Source organism: Sciurus vulgaris (genome assembly GCF_902686455.1).
Source record: "Sciurus vulgaris genome assembly, chromosome: 3".
Classification (NCBI taxonomy): Eukaryota; Metazoa; Chordata; class Mammalia; order Rodentia; family Sciuridae; genus Sciurus; species Sciurus vulgaris.
Window position 1 is genome coordinate 46,940,093 of NC_136463.1, and position 23,694 is coordinate 46,963,786.

The 23,694-nt window shown below is 39.2% G+C and overlaps 1 protein-coding gene and 1 pseudogene across 3 annotated transcripts in view; one reads left to right on the forward strand and one right to left on the reverse strand.

The window, feature by feature from the left end:
- PMP22 (peripheral myelin protein 22) overlaps window positions 1-13,080 on the forward strand; it is a 33,870-nt gene extending 20,790 nt beyond the window's left edge. For both annotated transcript variants that reach the window (XM_079133575.1, XM_079133574.1), the window contains exons 4-5: window positions 3,988-4,128; window positions 11,777-13,080. In XM_079133575.1, the coding sequence (XP_078989701.1) occupies window positions 3,988-4,128; window positions 11,777-11,940 (305 nt within the window). In that variant the 3' untranslated portion in view covers window positions 11,941-13,080. The remainder of the gene's footprint in view (window positions 1-3,987; window positions 4,129-11,776) is intronic.
- Window positions 13,081-16,229: 3,149 nt separating this feature from the next.
- On the reverse strand, window positions 16,230-19,093 carry LOC306655705 (germ cell-less protein-like 1; annotated as a pseudogene). Its single transcript has 3 exons — window positions 19,049-19,093; window positions 17,269-18,188; window positions 16,230-16,267 (listed from the first exon to the last, which is right to left on the reverse strand). The product of its transcript is annotated as a germ cell-less protein-like 1 (transcript).
- Between the last annotated feature and the right edge of the window lie 4,601 nt (window positions 19,094-23,694).

The window sequence follows — 23,694 nt, forward strand, 5'->3', positions numbered from 1 at the left end:
TTAGTTGTTGTTTTTGTATTTTGTTCAGATTTTTTCTTGTTTTTTTTTTGTTTTTTTTTTGTTTTTTTTTTTTGTCAGGAGGGTACTGGGAATTGAACTCAGGGGCACTCACCACTGAGCCACATCCCCAGTCCTATTTTGTATTTTATTAAGAGACAGAGTCTCACTGAGTTGCTTAGTACCTCACTTTTGCTGAGGCTGGCTTTGAACCCTGTATCCTCCTATCTCAGCCTCCAGAGCTGCTGGGATTACAGGCCTGTGTCACCCCTCCAGGCTTTTTCTTGGTTCTTATAGCTCATTGTCTTTTAGATGAATTTTTTAATTATTTCATCAAATTCCAATTGGGATATTGATTAGAATGGCATCTCGATTGAATAAAATTGGCATCTTTACAAGTTTAAGTGTTTTTATTTTTTAAATGCTTTTAGTTATATGTTGTGCCTGTATCATTTCTGCTTTTTTTGAGATTGGAGAGCATTTTTATTTTAAAATACATAGTTGGTTTATAAGATTGTCCTATATGTGTTTGAAAATAACTTATAGTCTTCATCATTTGGACACAATTCTATATATCTAATGAATTGAATTTGCTAATCTTACTATATGAATAATCCAGAGGTTTCCTTATTTTTGGGCTTCTGATATATCTCTTCTGAAGAAGGAAACTAAAATCTTCCACTCTGCAGCTTTCTCAATTTCTTCTCACATTTTATTTTTTGCTTTCTATTTTTTCTAGGTCTTGTTGTTACATGTGTATGTATATGTTGTTATTTCTTCGATTTTAGATCAAGGAAACTAAATCTGTGAAACATTTCTCTGGTGTTTTTTTCAACTTAAATTTTGTTTTTTTCAGACATTATTATTACTTTACCTGCTTTCTTTTTGTTAATATTTGCCTGGGCTGCTTCTTAAAATAGTTTGTTGCCAACTATTTTTTGTTTTGTTAAGTGTATCTCTCAGACTAGAATATGACTAGAATGATTTAAATCCAAAGTGATATTGCTTGTCTTATAATGAGTAAGTTGAATCTATTTCACATGTATTATAACTGATGATATAATTGAACTTACTGAATTTATATGTTTATTTATTGTGTTTATTGTTGAAAATTACCTTCTTCATCTTTGTACCACTAGAGCCAACCATAGGACTTGGCTCAATACAGTAGACATTCAACAAATGCTCAGTGAATAAAATTGTCCTTGATTCCTTAATTCCAGTCTTATCTGGGCAACAACTTAGGGAAAGATTACTCGTTTGTAATGGGGTGAAGACTAAAGTTCAAAGTATTGGTAAAAGGAGTTTCAACAAGGTTTTAGGTACATTATCAAATCTATGGTACTTTTCCTATTAGTGTAAATGTAACATATAAAAATTTCAAGTTTTCTCTCTTTGTAAGATGCAGTAATAGCTCACACTGATGAGGAAAGTGGAGGTAAAGATGAAGGTAAAGATCCAGAAATCCAGACTGTCCTCTCCACCAGGCTTGTCCCTCTTGCCCCCATGACATTTCCCAGCCAGAGTGAATCACACTGTTTTGGTTTCAGATTTGGGTTTCACATTTCTTTGTCCTTCAGCTGCTTCTAATGGAGTGCTCGAAAACATTTTTTAAAATAATATTATGGCAACATTAGTTTTATGGGAGAGTGCTCCTCTAGAATGATGCTAGATAATGATAAACATTTAATTAAGGATATTTTAAAATGAAATCAGAATGACTCATGACCCATTAGACATCATCTTCTTGTCTTAATTGACCAAAAGAGAGAAGGAAGGGAGGGAAAGAGAGGGAACGGGAGGAAGGGAGTAGGAAAGAGGGAGGGAGGGATGGAGGGAGGTTGAGAGAGAGAGAGAGAAGCATATGTTTGTTAGGGTGGAAAGAGTACTAGACTGAAACAAAGGGCCTCCCAGATTTGGCTGTGGCACTTAGGCTCATCAAAAACATCTCCGGAAATTTCTTTCAGTGCAAAGGAGCTGGATTAGTTGATCTCTCGGGTTTCTCCCAACTCTAAAATATTTCTGATCTGAGTCTGGAAAAAAAATCTTATATGAAACTCCAGTAACAGTCTAATCAGTATCTTTAAAATTCTTTAAAATTCTACTTGCAGCTCAAAAAAGGTTTAATCATATTCAGTTATAATTATAGGTTTAGTATCCCTTATCTGAAATGTATGGGACAAAAACTATTTCAGATTTAGGACTTTTTTTTGTAGGTTTTTGGAGTATTTGCATATATCTAATGAGGTATGTTGGGGATGGGACCCAAGTCTAATCACCAAATTCATGCATTTCATATGTATCTTATGCACATAGTCTAAGGGTAATTTTTATTATCTTTAATAATTTTGTGCATGAAACAAATAATTTTGTAAATGAAACAAAGTTTCATAGTATAGAATTTTCCTCTTGTGGCACCATGTTGGCTCCAAAGGTCTTACGTTTTGGGGCATTTTGCATTTTGGATTTGGGGGTCAGCGATGCTCAACCTGTATAAGCCATCCAGATTACTTAACTTTGAATACTGTTTTAAGCATTGATGGATGCATTTTTAAGCCACTGTGCATCAGCTGAGAGGATAAAACCCTTTTTCCTCCAGATGCTCTTTTCCACTGGGAGCAAGGCCTTACCCAATACCCACCCAGGGTGGGCAAGGCCTAATGCAGCCCATCTAGGTGGTGGACACCATGAGTTTCCCCCATTGTGAACTCAGGTTATTTCCTTATCTCTCTTCCCTCCTGAAATGGACAGGCCACAGGGGGTACATTCTTTCTTGTCTGAATTTCAGCTGGAAGCTTAGAGATTTGATTGAAGGTTGGGGGTTCAACAAAGATGAGGATATGTAACTCATGAACCTATCTGGTGATCTGACTGGGCACAAACTGCTCTGTGCTGAGGCTAAAAACCATGATCAAGATTGCCCAAGAAAAAGATACAACTCTGCCAAGCAAGTAGGTTTCTATTGCTGTATAAAGCATACCCTTCATTTCAGCACTTTTTTTCAACTTTCTTCAAAATTAGTTTGGTCTCCAGTAACCATACCCATGATCTCATTGGGGGATGCTGATATTTTGAACAGTGATTTAAATTCTTCTTTTTGGAATACAGTATAGGGGTTCCTATAAGCCATCTAATATCCCCAAGAGCAAGAATTCCAAGAATGAGCAGGGCTTGGGCCCTCTAACACACATACATACAGGTGTTTCTTGACTTGTGATGGGGTTATGCCCCAATAAGCCCATCATAAGCTGGAAATATTATAAATCAAAAATGCTTTTAATATGCCTAACCTTGAGAGAATCACAGTTTAACACCTCTGCATCCTGATTGGTTGTTTCTGCTCATCACTGTGTGGCTGACCGGGAGCTGTGCCTCACTGCCACTGCCAGCATTGCAAAGGAGGGACCATACTGCATGTCGCCAGTCCAGGAAAAGTTCCAAATTCAAAATTGAAAGTGTGGTTTTTACTGAATGTGTATCAATTTTGCACCATTGTAAAGTCAAAAAAGTACAAGTGGAACCATTATGAGACAGAGATAGTTTGCATAGCTCAGTAACACACTTGTCAAAAAGACTGGAAGGAAAATCAAAATGTTTTAAATTGATTTTAACTCCTAGTGACAGGACTGTAATTTTCTTATGGTTCTTCCCTAAAATGTCAACAGTTAAACAAGAAGAATATATATTATATATGTTATTTATATATATATATTATTTTTAAGTTTTATTTTAAATATATATGTATGTGTGTGTGTATGTATATATGTTTGTTTTCTTTCTCCCAAAGAAAACTATGAAATGAAGAAGGTCTTTTCAAAGTGGAAAAGTGAATCATCTGAGTTCTGCTAAGGGAAGAGGACAAGAGGGCTCCATCTCACTGAGGACAGTGGCACTCAGCAGTCAGGGTCTATTGGGCCTCGTGTGCCTCAGGGCAGGTCTTCCTCTTTCTGGTCATGTCCAACTTTTCTAACCAAGTATTTCTTGCCCTAGAATGGCTGCAGTCCGTCCAGGCCACCATGATCCTGTCCATCATCTTCAGTGTTCTGTCCCTGTTCCTGTTCTTCTGCCAGCTCTTCACCCTCACCAAGGGAGGCCGGTTTTACCTCACTGGAGTCTTCCAAGTCCTTGCTGGTAAGTTGTAGGTGGTAAAGTCCATGTAGAAGTGGGGCCTGTCCAAGGATGTAGCCCTGGAATGATGGATGTTCATGAGTCTGAACACTGAATGCTTATATCATAAAGTTCAGGTATGTGTGCATTTGTGTGTGTGTGTGTGTGTGTGTGTGTGTGTGTGCATGCATGTATCCTTGAACTTGGGAGTTCCCTACTTCTCCATGGATTGAGGTGCCCATGAAAAGACTTAGTGGCTCTGGAAGGAAGTTCCCCAACCAAGCCAGACCTAACACCAGAACAAAGCTACAATCTGAACACATCATCAGAGGTAAATACTAAGGGTAATAGTAGAGCCAAAGCCAGTCTTGACGGCTGTTTCCTGTAGATTACGTTATGCCTTAAGAAATCATCTCTGTATCAGTGTAGAAAACGGCCCTGATGTGCTGAGTGCTGGCAAGGTAGCTCTCAGGTATGTGTCTTCTACCTGTAAGGAGGAATGAAATTACTCAGACACATTTTTACCCTCTGTTCTCCAGGTCTTACATTTTATTAGATTTTGATTTTCTGTTGTCATCTTCTGATGACATTTTGGCAGCCCTATGTAATATGCCATCATTCAAATATGGGAACATGAAAACATAAGTGGTCTCCTTCTTCTCTTCCCTACATTGTCTTTGATAGGTTATTTACAGGCAGAGCGTAGAGAACTTCTGTTGTAGATGGAGACATCTTCCAACATTTTCTCTAGATTCTGGCTAGCATCTTGTTTCACTGTTATTTTCTGACTGTTGACTGCCTGCTGAATGAGTCTGCAGGGCATTGGAGAGAAATGAGCAGCAGACATAGTAGTAGCTTCTGAAGTCGCAGTTTATAAATCATAAACTACTTATTTACCAGGGTATGTCTGGGTGCTGTGAGGTGTTCCCAATTATAGTTCTCTAAGTAGGCAAAGGACTTATCATTTCACATTTTCATTGGTTGTCTGAAAGCTCATGGTGCTCTTTCCCCATAGTGACTGGAGGTTTGGAAACTGCCCACATGTGCTTGGTAGCTTAATGAGCAGATGTGATACTTATACAGGATTGGAAGGAAAGACAGCCTGAGATTGAATGAGATGACCTTTTCTAGAAGCCAGAGAATTCCCATTATAGAACAAGGAAGTAAAGTGAAGAGTTCCCCTTTCACCAAACACTTAAATACATTTCAATATTCAGGATTTCAGGATTTTAAAGTCAAACAGTGTTTGCTGTTTGCCTTGGTTTTATTATATCAATTTAACTCCTAGAGTTTCACCAGATTTGCTAAATTGCTAATTATGCATTGTGTTATCATTTCTGGGTATATGAAAAGCAAAGAGTTATTATTTGTTTTGTTTCCAGACATAATACAGAAAACTGTTTAATGCATTCTGGAATTTCACTTTTTTGCTCACTGATTATACAGCTGGATATCAAATCAAATGATCATGCCATTGCATCTATAGTTCAATATCAATTAAAATACAGTTAGGAACCAGATTTCATTTTATTGTTTTTATTAAATTTATGTAAGCTTATTGTTTTGGTGATGAATAAACTGAACCTAAGAGAGGGTACGTGAAGGTCACCTCACTCATGGCAGGGTCTGTTAAGTGCTTAAAACCCCTCCCATACCCTGTGGACCAAATATAGTTGGGCACCTCTTGCACCCCAAATTTTCAGGAGCACAAAATCCAAGGCATAAACTCAGCCTTTTCTGTTATCTTTTATTGAAACTTCCAGTGCAAGGTAAATTCACAAAATTTATTATTCCAAAGTTCCCAAGCATCTGTGATGAATGAGAGCTGGCACCAGCAGAACTCTTCAATGAAAAATATTGAACTGAAGAGAACTAAGTTACTGTGGAAGGTGCTTCTCAGAATAGGCAGAACCTCCACATTTATTCTTTGCACTGAGATATTTCCTCTTTAAACCCTCTATCAATGTCTTTTTAGCAAAATCATGCTAGGCCAGAACAAAAAGTCTAAGATAAGAACCACTAGGTCACATGTCACTGCACTGTGTGCTGAAGTATTTCTGTTCAGCCAAACACTTCTAGGTCTGGAGATTTTAGTCTTCTAAAGTACTTTTACTAATCCACCCTTGCTTCACGGCTTTGCTTCCCCTCTGAACTCAGTGCAGGCATTTCAGAACTCTGCCATAAATATCTCTTATTTTAAAAGCACATGATTTGTTTCTTCTTTATCCCCTGCAAATCAAGCTGCTTGTCTCTCACAAGGCCTCATTTTCAGCTATCAGTTTGTCTGTCGAATGATCCATATTTAAATGGGAAGTTATCTGAAGTTAGAAATGTCAAATTAAAAGACAAGTTATAGTTTTTAAATCTTAAGAATGTTCTGTGCCTGTTTGTCAACTCCAGTCAAAATGATCTAAAGACTGGCCTCCTAGGAACCAAGCATGCCTAGAATGTGCATTTGAAATTGCTGTAGGATCTTTCCACCAAAGCTGAGAACTAAGAGTTAGGGACTCTACTTAGAGACTTCCTGACTCCTTCAGGCTGTGACCATTAAATCAACCTTGTCAGATTGTTCCCCAACTCATGGCCTATTAAGAAGTTAGTAACTGGAGCCAGGAGTAGTGGCATGGGTATGTAATCCCAGCAACTTGAGAGGCTGAAATGGGAGGATCACAAGTTCAACTTAGCTACTGTGTCTCAAAGTAAAAAATAAGAAGAGCTGGAGATAGAACTCAATGGCAGAGTGCCCCATAGTTCAATGCTCAGTACTGGAAGGGAAAAAGGCAGTAACTGGAAAGAAAATTAGGGTTAGGATGGTTGGAGGTAAGAGCTGGTGAAAACTTGAAAAATGATGACTTGAAATCAAGGAAGAAGTCAGAAACTAAAACAATCAGGAGGGAGGGACGAGCAGAAGGAGAAGGAGAGAGAAAGGGAAAGAAAGGAATGAGGGAGGAAGGGGAAGAGGGGAGGAAGGAAGAAAGTAGTCCTGCAATCATGGGATCAAAAATCTAAGAGCATGCCTACCACAATCTGTAGATTCCATGCAGGGCAGATGACTCTTCAGAGCACTGAGGCATTTTAAGTGGAAACAACCAGGATATCTGCTATAATCCCCAAGAGGCTTGTTTATCTGCACAGCTTCCCTTTGAAGGACCCTCTGTGATCTTTATGGACCCTGCACTTGCTTTTGCAGGAGAGGCAGGTGGCAGGTGCATGGGCTCTTGTGGCTAGTTTCAATTTAGGAGTCACTTCTGCTTTCTTCCAGCTCTTGTGGGGTTAGAGGTCTCCCTGGTTTGCCACATCATCGCCTCTCTAGTTCATACTAAGCCACAAGGCTCACATTTAAGAACTATTATCTGAATTATCTGAATTATTATTCCTGAATTATCTGCTGGTATATGCTTCTTGAAGGCACACCAAAAGGCAGCTCCATCCAGTTCAGTGCTTTTCAATTATAGCTTCACATTGGAATCAGCTGGGGTACTTTAAAAAAGAAAGAGAGAAAGAAAGGAAGGAAGGAAGGAAGGAAAAAAGAACCCACCAATGTGCATCCTTGAGACTTTGATTTGGGTGTGGCCATTCCCTGAGTGATTCAGATGTGCTGCCAGGTTTGAGAACTATGTATAGCCATTAAACTCTCTGATCTTCTAGGACATCTCCTCACAGCCAGCTAATCCCATTCATAAGCTATAGATTCTTCTAAATCCTCTTTTTAGAGGAGTGTCCTGATCTATATGTGGATTTTGTAGTTTTTCTTCTTTTCAGAACCTAGTCACCTATTCCTAGATAGTAATTATCTTTGCCTTAGATCTTTTGGGTTGGATTACATTGGATGGGAAAAAAATCAAGAAATTCATATAGATATAGACCTAGAGAGAAAGATTTGCATATTTTGATTCATTTGATTACTTATACCCCAAAACTAGCACTATGAAGGGCACATAGAAGGCCCTGAAAAACAATTTGTTCAATAATTGGATAATTGTGTTACCATGGCAGAATCTGACTTGGATTAAATGTGTAGTCACTGTGATTAAGAAGAACAAAAAAGATGGCAGAAGGCAACTCCTGAGTGAGTCTCACCTTACCCATCTGTTTTGTTTTAATCAGCTGATGTAGACATCAAGCATTTGGACTGGGAGATGGCATAGTGGTAGAGCACTCACCCATCATACCAACACCAGGGCTACACCTTTCACCAACCAACCATCCTGGTAATTTCACCAGATCCTCTCTTTCTAGCCAGTTGCACTCTAGTTTCTATACATGGCTATGAAATAAAAATGCCTCTGCAAAGGCCATCAAGATGTACTGTAAAGTCTTTACCTGGTTGGATCACACCATTACTTTCCACGTGGTTGATTATTCCCTCCTTGAAACTGTATTCCCTGAGCTTCCAAGATACCCCGACTTCCCAGTTGCCTATGCTCAGCACTGAGTGGTCCTGCTCAACTTTCCTCTCCCTTACCCCAGATTCTGTTGCTCCTGAGTGAGGCCATTGCATCATTCCCTGTAGGTACCACACCCCTATAGGTACTTTCTCTTTACTTATTAACACCAGGGCTAATATGCAAAACCTTCCTCAATGCACCTTCGGGCCATCTGCCTTGTCCCTGCCCCACACCCATTTTCCGCATTGCTTCTAGAGTCATCTTTCTAAAACATGCATCTGACCATATTTCTCATGTGATGAAGGTTCCTCCAGGGTTTCCCATCATAGCCTCTTAAACATGCCACCAAGTCCTTCAGTGAGTTCTCTAGCTTCCCTGTCAAGGGAGAATGCTATCTTCATCTGTTGATAGTTTGTCCTTTCAGCCTCACTCTTGCTAAAAAGTGGAATTCTACCTGGAATTCCCTTTCCACCTTTCTCTGGTCACTTCATATACATCCTTTAGGGCTGCTTCAATCCCCCTAAAGTTTCTTCAGTGCTCCAGGGGGCACTCAATGCCCATCTGTGCTCTCAGGGCATCTGGAACATTTCTCTCCTTCTAAAATTATACCACATTATATCAAAAGTATGTGTGGATATGTCTGTCTTCTGAACAGAAATCCTTAAAGGTAAGGGCCTTGCCTCATTTATCTTGATGCTCCCAGCCTCTAGGACAGTGCCTGCATACAGTAGGCATTCATTACATGTTTCCTAAACCCAGGGGAATGGAAATGCTAAGGAAGTATTGAGAATTCCCGTAGTTGTTTTATCCCTATCTGTCCCCATGGTGGCTCCCTTCCAATGGCTTTACTACTTTGAAGGGACTTGAGACCTTCTCTTCCAAAGGACTGAAGAGAGAATGTTCAAGAGGTTGTTGCAGACCCAGTCATTGTTAGGTAGAAACTCTTGTGAGCCAAATGCCCAGTACCTTCATGCTATTTGAATAGGATCTTTGTCCTTCCACATAAGGCTGCTATGTGTCCCCAGACTTGGAACCCTCCTAAAGGGTTCCAAGATACCCCTGATCCTGTCACTACCAAAGCACAGGTAGCTCATCTGCTACCTGCTCATCCTTCACACATCTCTACCTACTGGTTGCTGGAAAAGCAGGGAGTCTAATCAATAATTAGGAGGAATGTTTGGCTTGGGGAAATGACTACTGTCTGACATTAATTGCCCAGAGTTGCAGACAGAGGGTACCAGGTCAGAGAGTCCATGTTCTATTCCATTTTTATGTTTCAGAATACCCATATCTATTGCTTAATGTGCATAGAGCCTTGTAATAGTTATATATTCTCTAAAACATCAATCTCCTCCTAACAATGCTAATTGTGTATTTTCATTGTGGCTTTGAAAGTATCTACGCTTATTGGTTATTGAAATTGAGCTTAGATTCTCTCATTTCTATTAGGGTGAAAGATAGAAACTGAGGTATCTAGTTAGTTGCTGCACTTGGGCATCCTGCCTCTCTCTGTCCCTCTTGTTCACAGATAGAACCTGATATTTTTCTCTGCCAGTGATTTCAGTCCATAGCTAATCCACATGGCTACCAAGGTGCTTTTTCATGCCAGGAGCTGATGGAACCCCCCCGCCCCCCCCCGCATGCAGAAGCCCTGCTTGCAAGATAAGCAATTGTCTTGCCCTTTTTGCTCTCTATTAACACCTCTGTGGATATGCTTCCCTCCTTATAGCTCTACTTTTGTTAGATGTCACAAATAGCTTAAGAGACAACTTCCATGTTTCCCTTTTTCCCCTGGTGCTAGGGATCAAACCCAGGGCCTTGTACATACTAGGCAAGAGCTGTACCACTGAGCCACCTTCCAGCCCTCATCATTTCTTGAACACAAGAATGAAACCTTTGTAGAGGTGGGCCAGGGAGCAGTAGGGCAAAATAATTGAGGATCTTGAACCTTAAGGCAAATCAAAACTGTTCTTTTCCTTGAACAGCAATCTACCAGCTCTAGTTTCCCTCTGACACACATGTCTTTGCTATTTCCTGAACTTACTGTACAAAGTGGGCAGCCCTGGATCCCATCCCTCTGTGGTTTTAAGATTATTGTATGGCTTTCCTTTTGGGGGCCAATTTGTGTGGGCCTTTTTCCCCCTCTTAACTGTAGAAGAACAATCTTATCAGGATGGTTAATGTGACACAGTCCCACTTTTGCACTTTGTTCAAACAAAGTTGCAGTGTCCAGTAAGATGGTAGCCCAAATAGCAGTGAGGTTAGATGTAGGTGGTCTGGGGCACTGGGAGCTTTGGAACCACATGAATTCCACACGGCATACTGGATTTATAATAGAGTCACTCAGAGCTTCTCAAAGACCCTGTTTTCAGGAAGAAACAGACCAGCCTTTGTGCAGCTCCAGGCTGGGGTGTTGATGTCACCAGACCCCTCCTTGCAGAGGGAGGCTGCCTGTCATGTGGGCATGAACCACTGGGTTTGATCTTGGTTGCTGCCCAGGGCCAGAGGTGGAGCCTTTCTTCCCATACCAAAGCACTGCGTTGGCAGGCCAAAGAGGGCTGACCTGACCTACCTATGTATCTGATGCCCTTTTATCTGTCTTTGAACTTCAAGCCCAACCTTGGGGCCACCAAGTGGAATGGAGCTGGTCCTTGATAGTGTTCTCCCTTTGTAACATTGGTTCCCACCTGTATTGTCTTCTCCTTCCTCATTTCCATCTCGCCTCATTTTATTCTTCTTTGCCCAGCAGTGTCCATAGGCATTGCCTGCTCACTTTCATGGGGCAACCCTGCTAAGGAGACTGTAGGCTCCAGAGGTCTGAAGAAACCTAATGCCTTTACCATGCCATGACACCAATAATGGTACAATGTCATTTCCCTTCAATTGGTTTCAGGCCATGCCACTGTAGGGTGGTTCACAGATTTCCAGGAGCCTCCAGGCAACTCACCCTTGGAAAGGGACAGACCTTGGAAAGGGTTTATCTTGCAATCCCAATGTTCACTTTTGGCCTAGGAGTTGACGACAGTGAAAGAAAAAAATGGTGATAGAAAATACACTGAGGACCTTCAGAAGTTATGGCCGTAGTAGCCTACATTGGAACTGGAGAACAAGTCGTTTTGCTCTTTCCCATCTCATCCAGCTGCCTCCTCTGGATTCTGAACCTGGAAGCAGACTCCTTCCAGAGTTAGAAATGCTCTCCTGGCTCAGCACTGTCAGAGTTGGGGGTGGCGGAGAAGGGTTGCCCCAGCCTGAACTCTCCCTCACCTGCTTGTCGCCCTCCCCAGGTCTGTGCGTGATGAGTGCAGCCGCCATCTACACCGTGAGGCACTCCGAGTGGCATTTCAACTCTGACTACTCCTACGGCTTTGCCTACATCCTGGCATGGGTGGCCTTCCCCCTGGCTCTTCTCAGCGGCGTCATCTATGTGATCTTACGGAAACGCGAATGAGGCGCCCTGACGGTCCGTCTGAGGCTCTGAGCGTACACAGGGAAGGGAGGAAGGAAACCAGAAAACAGGAAAAAATAACATAAATAAAATGCTAGCCAAAAGAACCCAAACTCAAGCCAAACCAAACAGAAAGCAGTTGAGGGGGGGGGATTGCTGTTGATCAAAGATGTATATAATATCTATGGTTTATAAAACCTATTTATAACACTTTTTACATATATGTACATAGTATTGTTTGCTTTTCATGTTGACCATCAGCCTCGTGTTGAACCTTAAAGTAGCTAAGGAACTTTACATCCTAACGGTATAATCAAGCGCAGTATTTTCATTTTGTTTTTCAATCTTCTGTTTTGCCCAGAAGTAAAGTAACTCGAATCTGACCCCTTCCCTTTCATCTGAAAGAAGATACCTCCCTCCCACTCCACCTCATGGAAAACCAAAGTGTGGGGCTTGAACCCCAGATGCCCCCAAACCCTTATATTGTGGGTGACCCAGTGCATTTAACAGAAACATTCACTGCCTAAACCTCTGTGTGAAGCCTTAAGCACACACGGCAAAAATGCCCCAGACTGGAGCCCTTTGCAAAAACACGGCCTGTGGCTTTGGAATACTTGCCCTTGCAGGTGGAGTATCTTGGTCACCTGTGTAAATGAGAAATCAGTGACAACAGACCTGTGAAATGGTGCTATGGATTTACCATTCCTTATTATCACTAATCATCTAAATGACTCACTGGAAATTCAATTAACAATTTTATGACATAAAATAGAATGGAGACCTGAAAATTCTGTGTAATGTAAATGGTTTATAACCGCTTTTGTACCTAGTTAGGCTGCTATTATTACTATAATTAATAAATCTTAAAGTCTTCATCACTTCCACATTTTTCATACGGTCGGAGCATCAGGACAAATGTCTAGACCTTTGGGACTTGAGTTCCCAGGGCTTAGCTGGGTCTAGAGTGTTCTGTGCCTCCAAGGACTGTCTGGCAATGATTCGTATTGGCCACCAACTGTAGATGTATATACGGTGCCCTTCTGATGCTAAGACTCCAGACCTTTATTTTTTTGCTTTGCTTTTTCTGATTTTATACCAACTGTGTGGACTAAGATGCATTAAAATAAACATCAGAGTAACTCACTGATATCTCTTGGGTTTTTGTGGGACCTAGGTATGGGTACAAGGTGCATGTCAGGGTAGGGTAAAGAGCTTCAGTGGAAAGCAAGGTTGAAATGGTGTTTGGGGTTTCAGAGTGGTGTTAAGGACCAGGATCACAGCTGTCTTACAGGCTAAGGGAAGGATGCGATGCTTTCAGATGTCTGTGCAAATGTCTGTTAATTGAAGAGCTGGGAATTGTAATGAAGATGAAGGCTGTAAATGGTCCGGAAAGAACTTGAGTTTCATTTAACTCAGCCCTCTTTCTGTGCTGTTTTCTCATAACCTGTGTTGGGAACACAGAGGCATGAAATGAACTGCCTAATATACAGGAAAGGTTGGCATGAGCAACACAGGTCCCTAATGTTGACAGTGGAAGGTCTGAATTATGGCAACCTAGGGTCAGACTTCTGGATAAGACATTTAGTCAGTGCCAATGGAACTCCTACCATCCTAAGACAAGGAAAAGGCAACCATGTCATCTGACTCCAGGTTTTGGGGCTGAATCTCACAATTTTTATTTGTCAATCTTTTATTGTGCATCTACATTATGTCAAGCTGATGATGCACTTGACATTCTTCAATGTTTATTAAGGCCATCTTTTCAACTGGGCACCAGAGATAAAGAATGACATTATTCCTCACATTGAAAGGTCACATTTTGAAGAGAGAATCAAGGAACACAAGTAACTATAATGGAGTTAAAAGCACAAAAATCAGGCACCCTGTGTTCGAGCCTGCCCTCTTCCACTTACCAACTGTGGGAGGCTGAAAAGCTTACTTAAACTCTTAAAATTTCATTTCCTTATCAGTAGGAGGTGCTGTGAATGGCAAGATTATGGGATTGTGAGGATTATAAAGAGATGATATAGGTAAAGTGTTCAGAATAGTAACAGGTGGTCCAGTTGTTGGCACAAGCCTGTAATCTCAGCCGCTCCTGAAGCCCAGGCAGGAGGATCACAAAATCAACTCCAGCCTCAGCAATTTAGTAAGGTCCTGAACAACTTAGCAAGATCCTGTCTCAAAATAAAACAATAAATAAAAAGGGATGGAGAGGTAGCTCAGTGCTATAAATCCCCTAGGTTTAGTCCTTAGTACCAAAATAAAAAAAGAAAAAAAAAAAGGAACTGGTACCTACAGAGTACTCTATGGGTTAGAGTGATTATCACAAATGTCACAAGAGAGGAGTATTTGAAGTTGCAAAAAGGAGGAGATATTGGATATTGATTTGTATGGGGTTCCTACACCAGGTCATACACTGGAATCTCCCATACAGGGACTCATCCAAGCAAGTTGGATTCCATGTGTTCATGATGGTAGTTACAACATGTAACCAGGGAAGAAACCTCAGAGCTAGTACAGGGTTTACCTGGAAATCTTGGATAATATAGATTCTTACTGAATTGATCTGAGTGGAACCTGAGATTCTGCGTATCCAGTTAACTCTGGTGATGCTGATGTGAGAGCCTACAATGAAGCCACCTATAGGCACCTGATGTTTTTCTGCCTGAACATCTGTGACAGAAGAGCTTCTCCCATGCTGTTTTAAAATGTTAACATGATTTTATTCATTCATTTGTTCATTTTGTTACTTGTTCTATTTAGGATACATGACAGCAGAGTGTACTTTAACATATTAAGATTGCACAGATGGCTGTGACAGGGATGTATGTGAGACTAAGTGATAGAGAAAACTAGGAATTCCACACCATGCTGTTATATTTTGAAAACACACATTTTACTTTATACACTGTTATTTAAAACTTTTCATTTAAAATTAGTACAGGTAAGAATAAAGAAGAAAGCAAAAATGTCCTTCACATCTCCCCACCCAGGTAAGCCTGTGGAGCTTTTAAAAAGTAATTTATAAATACAGTTATAGCATTCTAACATATCTAGAGAGAGTAAAGTCTGAAATTCTATTTCCTTCCTCATATTGTCTTGCCAAAGGCAACTGGTCATAATACATAATTTCTTCAAGAAAAAAAAATCCAATACATATATATCCATTCATCTACTTTAAAAATTTATACGAAAGTGATCATACTTCTCACTATTCTACATCTTCTATATACTATTTTTTATTCTGATAAAAAATTGGGGATCATTCTACATTGACATATACCTTATTCTTTGTTAATGAACTCTGCTTCATTCTTTTAAAATTCTATATAGCATTTTACTTTGTAGCTACACAAATCTCTACTTACCAGTCCCAGTCATAGGCACCTTTTGTTGTGTTTTGTTTTATATTATTATCCAAAACGTTTCAATAGACACCCTTATAAATTAATATTGGTGAATTTTTGAAGTATGTCCAAGTGTTACATTCCTGATAAATATTGCCAAGACAAAAGGACTTTTTTTTTAAATTTAGAAAACATTGCCAGCTTAGTGTCCAGAAAAACTGCACCAACTGCACTAGATCTATAGGCCTTACCTTCTGCATGTAATTCATAGGGTCGGCCAAGAACAAAGGAATGTTCAAATAAAGATACTTAAGTAGAAATAGCTTGTCTGTGACCAGTTCCCTTGGATATAACTGATATGATTTCCCATTCTGGGACAGTTTTACCACCCTGAGAACCTGTCTGCTGCAGCCTAAACTAAGTGTGATCTAGTATTTGATATGCAGCAAACAACCTGTTAGGGTGAATTTCACCAAGGAAGTGGATACTAGGGTACTTTATATCTACAGTTAGAGCACTAAATGCCATTATGTATTTTTTTTTCCTTTTTCCAAAAGGGCATTTATTATTTGCACAGATACATAAAAATGATTCCCATGTTTAAAAACATACTAAAATACACATTAACCACTAAAGTACTTACTTTTGAAGGAAAATGAGCACTGGCTATTTTTAAAATAGCAATAAACACAAGAAACCCATATATGTAAATCACAAGTGTACATCTCATTTCTGACAAAAATAATTCTATTTTTATATTAATGCTCTATCATCAACTTCTATGTTAGATCCTCCAACATTATGTACATTTTCTATGAAATTGTTGTTAGTATGTATAACTCAGACTCAATTTAGAGGTCAATGTTCTGAGTTCAAGTATGAAACGGAATTCTCAACTAAAAATTGAACATAAATAATTGTAAATATCAGAGATCATTGAAATGTTTAAAACTGTAATATCCGGAACTTAAATGATTCATAACCTAACAAAAAGGTATACAGAATGCCAAAGACAAAACAATATAAGGCAAAGGAATATCCTCAAAATCAAACTGGTTTTCCTCTCACTTGAGTTCATTTGAAGGTATAAAGCTGATTTTTATTGTTGTTAAAAATCCTAGGAAAGCTATATTAGAACAAAAAACAGAATCATGAAAATCCTTTTTTTTTTTTTAAATTCCTCAGCTTATCCTCTCCAAATCATGAAAATAGTATTTACTGATTAAAAACATGTATAGACTGGAAAGATATTAGACTATGTGGAGGAATCAAAATGAGCAGTTGAAAAAAAAATTAGCTTTAAAGCCACCATCTGAAAGAGCATTTGTCATTGGCCATTCAAATTATTTCTTTAGCATTCTTTTAGCAAAATAAAAATAAATTTACAGGTGGATAAATGAAGTTCACCAACATTGTGCAGAATCAAATTTTAAGCTAAAATTTAAATCCTTATTTGGTTGTGAAGAAAGGTGAAATATACCCACAGCAATATTCTACTGATGCTTAATTAAAAGGATGAGGTGACATCTTTATAACATATATGGTTTGACAGATACTTTCCTGGCTTTAAAATGCTTTTTCATATATGTTGAGAAATATAAGAAGGATAGGACCTATACTCTATATTGTCTGTACAGGACATAGGGCTTTTGTTATTGTCACCTTAGATGTGAATAGGTAGCAGTAGGGTCATTAAGTTAAAGCCGGCCTAAAATGTTTTCTAAATGCTACTGTTTCCAACTGATAATGATCCTCAGTTTTATGGATTTTCCTGGGTAATGATTACTTTTAGTTCTTTTTTTTCCTGGTGATATATGCAATAATTTTTGGCAGACATGTAAAGGGAACATCAGGAGCCTGCTGTCCAAGTTCATCACCACTTGCTCCTGATCCTTTTCAAGTATAAGTATTTGATCACCAGTTGCTCTACTACATGCTAGTTTTCCACAACTATCAAAAGAAGGCAAACATGATCCTACTTCACCGTCTTGTTCTCCCAGGAGCATAGCAAGCATTGCTCTTTATGCACAGAAGATGGTCATTCTGAAGGTTCTAGAGAATCTTACTCAATAATCCTTCCAGAAGTTAGATCACTGGTAATGTACAGTAACCTTAGATGTCTGAACACTGACCCAAATGGTTTTACTTGCTCAGTTTCAAGGAAGGTAGTGCCTTCAAATATTTTCTCTGCCTAGAAAACCAGACATCTGTTTCCATCAAAATCTGTTTTATTAAAGATCTGTTCCAAGAAGTCATGAGTTGAAGGAATATCCACATTTTTAGAGCTGTACGTACATCCATCTATACTCGCATCACAAATAAGTTAGATGAACCAATGAACTGTTTCATGATGTTTATACTGAGTTCTTTAAAAAAGCTTAACATTCTGGTAAGTCATCAAATTGTTTAGAAGTTATTCAAGGCACTACTTCTTTATAGAATCTTATTCATAGTCCCTGCTGATGTGTAATAGTCACAGACAGTTTTCACATTCATTGCTTCCTTCATTGTCTCACCACACTGCTGTATTAAACCATCCAACTGCAGCATACTAGCTGTTGCCAAAAAGGGAATAACTCTACTGGACTTTCTTAGACTTAGTCCCTATACAGTGATCCAAAGGCAATCTGCAGTGCTTCTGTATCAATATTCTGCTCAGGAATCTCCAGTTCAGTCATATTCTTGGTGGATTCCTTCCAAGAACTACAGAACATACTAGAAAAGTAGCCCAACTGACATAAATATATTTTGTGTAAGCTCCAATCCTGGAACACAAATCTTAAAGTCACCATTGTCACCATTCAAAAATAATTCAAAAATTCAGATGTCCTCTTTAATTTTTTCTCCTCCAGGGATGTTGAGGAGCCTCTGCTGCCTGTTGCCTTCCTCCTCATCCACATCTGTCTGAAGTTGGAATGAAAGCAGCGAAAGGCCCTTCTGCTCCACTTTCTGCTGGGCTCAGGCTGGACGCGGGTGGCACAGCACTGGGGCTGCTCAGCAGGCCAAGGGACATGGCTCCCTGCTACTTCAGGGAGCATGCTTCAAGAATCCCAGAGGAGAGGGTTTGCTGTCATGGCCAGTCTACCCACAGCCTCCTCCCTGCCCAGGTGCCTACACTGCTACTTTTTCACCAGCAGCCCCAACCGTTGCAGCACACACTACAGTTTCCATCCTCGGCCTGGCCAGAGCTGAGGGCAGGACCATGTACCCCTACTCCCTCTCCCCCACCCCCATCCCACTTTCATAACACAGAGCAGGCTGTAGGGAGCTTGCACACGCAGCAACAGTTCCATGTATTATGTAGTCTTCTCTTAGTCTATTTTCTGTTGTGAAAAACAGAATACGTGAGGCTATACATAAAGAAAAGGTGTGTGTTTAGCTTACAGTTTCAGAAGCTGAAAGTCCAAGATCAGGAGGCTCAAATGGTTTGGTAAGGGCCTTTGTGGTTGCTTCACATGATAGTAGAGAAGCAGAAAGGAAAATGGCCGCATGAAGAAGGGACCAAATGTGTGGGGTGAACTTGCATAACAACCTTCGCTCTTTAGAGCTGACTTACTCTTTGAGACCAGCATTAATCTCTTCTGAGGGTGGCATCCCCAATAACAACCACCTCCCACTAGATCCTACCACTTAAAGGTTTGCCACCTCAACATTGCCACACCAGAGACCCAGTTTCTAGTTTGTGAATGTTGGGGGACAAACTATATTCAAACCATAGCAGGGTCTCCATTTTTCTCAGCTATTTACTGAGCTGCAGGACATACTCGCCGTGTTTGTCCTGAGCAGAATTTAGCATCAAGATTGGTCATCCAGCGCTGCTGTCTCCTTCACCACTGGCTCTGAATTAACTGAGGAAAGAAAAGAGGCCAGAGTCAAATTTCTAGCATGACAACCTGAGAATGTCAACCCACCATTGGATACTGGTGTGAACTTGAAAAAAATTTTTTAAAAAGGAAGAAAGAAAGAAAAGAAAAAGTTAAAGTCTCTGAAAATGTTCCTAAGGACAAACAGCAAATACCTCAGGCATGATGCACACATGCCTCTAATTGCAGCGACTGTGGGGGCTGAAGCAGGAGCATTGCCAGTTCAAAAGCCAACCTTAGCAAGCTTAGTGAGACCCTAAGCAACTTAGTGAGATCCTATCTCAAAAATTAAAAATAAAATAAATAAAAGTCTGGGGATGTGCTTTAGTGTCCCTGGGTTCAATCCCTGGTATCTAGATAAATAAATACACAAAATAAAATAAAATAGATAAAAATGACAAACACAGAAACATCTATGTGAGAACAACTGTGAAATTTTGATAAGAAAGGTAATAGTTGATGCTTTTTGAACCAAGATTGCTCTCCTTCTCCCCTCCCAGTTCAGTGAGGTAGAAACTCCACTCAACTGCCCCAGCCAGTAACGCAGAGCTCCCTCCCCAGCTCCTAACCAGAAGACTTTCTTTCCAGAGGAAACTGGACTCAGCATTTTTCATTCTGCCTCTACATACCTATTACTGAGGCTAAGCTCCAGATGAGTGTGGCTGAGAGGTGGCCACTTCCTTTTACCATCCAAACCCCATTTTTGGAATGGAAGCTGTACCTTGGGTGATTTGTGCTAAGGATCCTGGGACATTGATCATTCTTGCCCTGCTTATGAGGTAAGGGTTTCAATCAGGAGAGATAAGCTGATAACCAGACCAGTCTCCAAACCCTGTTCAAGTGCGCAGCTCCTAGAGTCAGGGTGCCTGAGAGAAGTTTGCTGTTTTCCCCACCTCCTATAAGCCTTGGCTCAGATTTTGCCTGAGTGAAAAAATAGGTGATGTAATAGCTAGCTCCTCATCTCTTCCTAAGGAACTGACTTCATTTAGGTAATGAAGAAATTTAAGGTCTAAGGCACTCTCAAGGATAGTGGAAGTTATGGTGAAAGACAAGTGGGAGGAAATCCAAGAAAAGGCTAAACTGCTAGGCATGCTGCTTGGCCGGAGAGAACCAAGGAATAATACAAGGAGGAGGTCTCCTGGGGTCTAAACTAAATTCAAACACTGCAGAAACTATTCCTTGAAAGGAGTCAGAATTTGGCTGGATTCTTTTGTAGAGCTATTTATTACCCAGAGTATTGTTGAAAAGAGTTGAGCAATCAGCAATAAGCAAGTTTAATAACTGAAGTTTGGTCAGGGAGAAGAGGGAACCCTACAAAAATCACTCTCATCCTAGGTGACTATGAACACACCCAAAGCTCTGCCTGAGGAAACACATCAGAAGTCTGTAAGGAGGAAATGGACTTAAAATAATCCAGTCAGTCACTAAACAAACAGGACAATAACAAAAATAAACCCATGAGTAGGAAGACCCAAACCCAGAGGTGCTACCATACATATAATGTAAAATATTCAGTTTCACTTTAAGAGAAAAAATTATGAGACATGCAAAGAAACAGAATAGTATGACCTGTGGGAGGTAGAAGGAAGCAGATAAAGTGGTCCCTCTTGTCCTATCCCTGGATGATACCTTATAAGACCCTAGTACATTACTGAAACTGGATATTACCAAACTCTCTATCTAGTATATCTTTTCCTATACTTATATACCTATGATAAAGTTTAATTTATAAATTTGGCATATTATGACACAACAATAATTTAGAGAACTTATAATAATATACTATAATAAAAATTATGAAAATTTAGTCTCTCTCAAGATATCTTATTATACAGTATTCACTCTTTTTGTAATGATGTGAGATTATGATGTGATGCTTACAGCATGAGATGAAGTAAGGTGGATGACAGACATTGTGATGTAGTTAGGTCACTACATAGGGGTTACTTGAACACAGGTACTATGGTACTGTGACAATTGAATTAATAATCAAAATGGCTACTAAGTGAGGAACAGGTGGGTAGCATATACAGGATGGATACACTGAACAAAGATATTATTCATTTTCCCAGGAGAGACTACAAAATTTCATAACACTACTCAGGATGGCACCTAATTTGAAACTTATTTATTTTTTGAATTTTCCATTTAATATTTTCAGAGTGCAGTTGACTGCAGGTAGCAAATTGGAGGAAGCGAAACGGTGAATAAGGGTGACCTGTGCTATCTGTGAGAGAGACCAAATGTTGGATTTATCAGAAAAAGACTTTCAAGCAGGCATTATAAACATGTTCAAAGAACTAAAAGAAAACATAAATAAAGGAATAAAAGAATTACAATAATGTTGCATCAAATAAAGAATATAAGAGAGAAAATTTACGTAAAAGAACCAAATGGAAATTATGTTGTTGAAAGTATAAATTTTTAAAAAGATCATCAAAAGTATTCAATGTTAAATATGAACTAGTAGAAGAAAGAATAATTGAACTTGAAAATAGGTGGACAGCAATAGCCCACAAACTGAAGAACGGGGAGAAAAATAAAAGAATGAGCAAAAATAAGAGTCTCAGAGATTTATTCAGGAATGAATGAGAGTCAGATAAGCACAAAGAGATCCATAATAAACACATCATAGTAAAAATGCTGAATAGATGGACAGTGATACGGCACAAGCAGTGCCGAATAGGAGACCCAAACTAATATAATATATTATATGTAATATATATATTAACAACTCTGGATTTGGGTCTATATATATATATGTAGTTTTCATTATATGTAACTGTCCAGTTTCCCCAGAAAGAAAAAACTTATGAGGCATGCAAAGAAACAGAAAAGCATGACCCATGCACAGGGAAGGAAACAAAAGAAGCAGTAGTCCCCCTTATCCCTGAGTGATACATTCCAAGACCTCTAGTGGATGCTTAAAATTGTGGAAATATATATATATTTATATATGTATATATACATATATAATCTTTTACATATACACATATATATTTACATATATACATATACACACACATATATATGTGTGTGTGTGTGTGTGTGTGTGTGTGTGTGTGTGTGTATATATATATATAAAATCTTTTTCTTTTTCTTCCTGAAGAACAATGAGAAAAAAAAAGAATGCGCAATAATGAGAGTCTCAGGATATGAGAACACCTTTAAATTCATGAACTGTAAGAGAAAAATGACTCCATAATTACAAGGTAATTCCAATAGATTAAATCTGACTTCCTAGAAGAAACAATGAAGGACAAGAGGTAGCTGGGTAGCATATTTAAAAGGCACAAAGAAAAAGCTAGCAAACAAGAATCTTCTCTCCAATAATGCTATCTTTCAAAAATTAAGGTAAAATACCCTTCCAGATAAACAAAAACTGAGAATTTTGTTCTGGCAAGCCCATTTTATGAAAAATACCAGAGAAGTTTGTTGGGCTGAAAACTGGTGACCCCAGTGAGTAATTTGAATTCATATACAACCACCCCCCCAAACCCAAACAACAACAAAACAACCAGCAACCCAAAACACAAAGAACCCTGGTATTTGCCTTATTTCTCAACTGGCTTTAAAATTAAGTGTATAAAATAATATGTTTATAATATATTATTGAGCCTATAGCATATAGGGTAATAGGTATAAGCTATGATGATCAATAACAGCACAAGGAAGTCAGTGGGGGCAAAGTTGTTCTGGGCTAAGGAAATGAATACAGATGGAAAAGTAATTAAACAATATATTATTGGGTTGTGACATTAATAGATGCAATATGTATAATAACAATAACACCACAAAAAGGGGGGAAGAAAATAGAACTATATAGCAGTAACATTTCTACATATCACTCAAATTAAGCTAGTATTTTTTCCATACTAACCATTAAAGAAATTAAAATGCTAATCAGAAAATACTCCTTGAATGGCAAAAGAAAGCAGTAAAGAAGAAACAGAGAGAGAGAGAGGGAGAGAGACATACAGAAAACAAGAAATAAAATTGTGACCTAGCCAACCCTATGTCTTTAACCAAGACAATCAGAGCCAAAGATCACACCAGATGTCATTGGAGCAAAGAGGCAGGACTTGATTCAGAGGTCAGAGAAGGAAGGAACAGGGGTTTAGCTCTCAGATCAATTCTCCCCACCTGCAGTATGCAAAAGGAGTTCATATGCCTTCCTATAGTAGGAAGAATCAGGCTAAAGTATTAATGCAAGTAGGAAAAACACATCATAGTAAAAATGCTGAGCATCAAAAACAAGGAAGTGGGAAGAATATTTATGACTTTTCCAGAAAGATGCCACCGTATCTTCAAAAGTTTCATCACCCCCACCTCTGACCATATTTTTTTACTTCCATGGGTTGCCATAGAAATTCTAAATTGTCATGGCCTTAGTAGGTGGGCACTTTACTAAGGAAAAGCATTAAAATGAAATCTGGAGGGCAAACACTGGTCAAGGGTCATCCAAATCAGCTTAAACCGGTTTGGTTTTGCTAAACCCAGCATTCTGCTGTGACCTTCCATTTTTAAGATAAAGGTGGTTTCCTGTT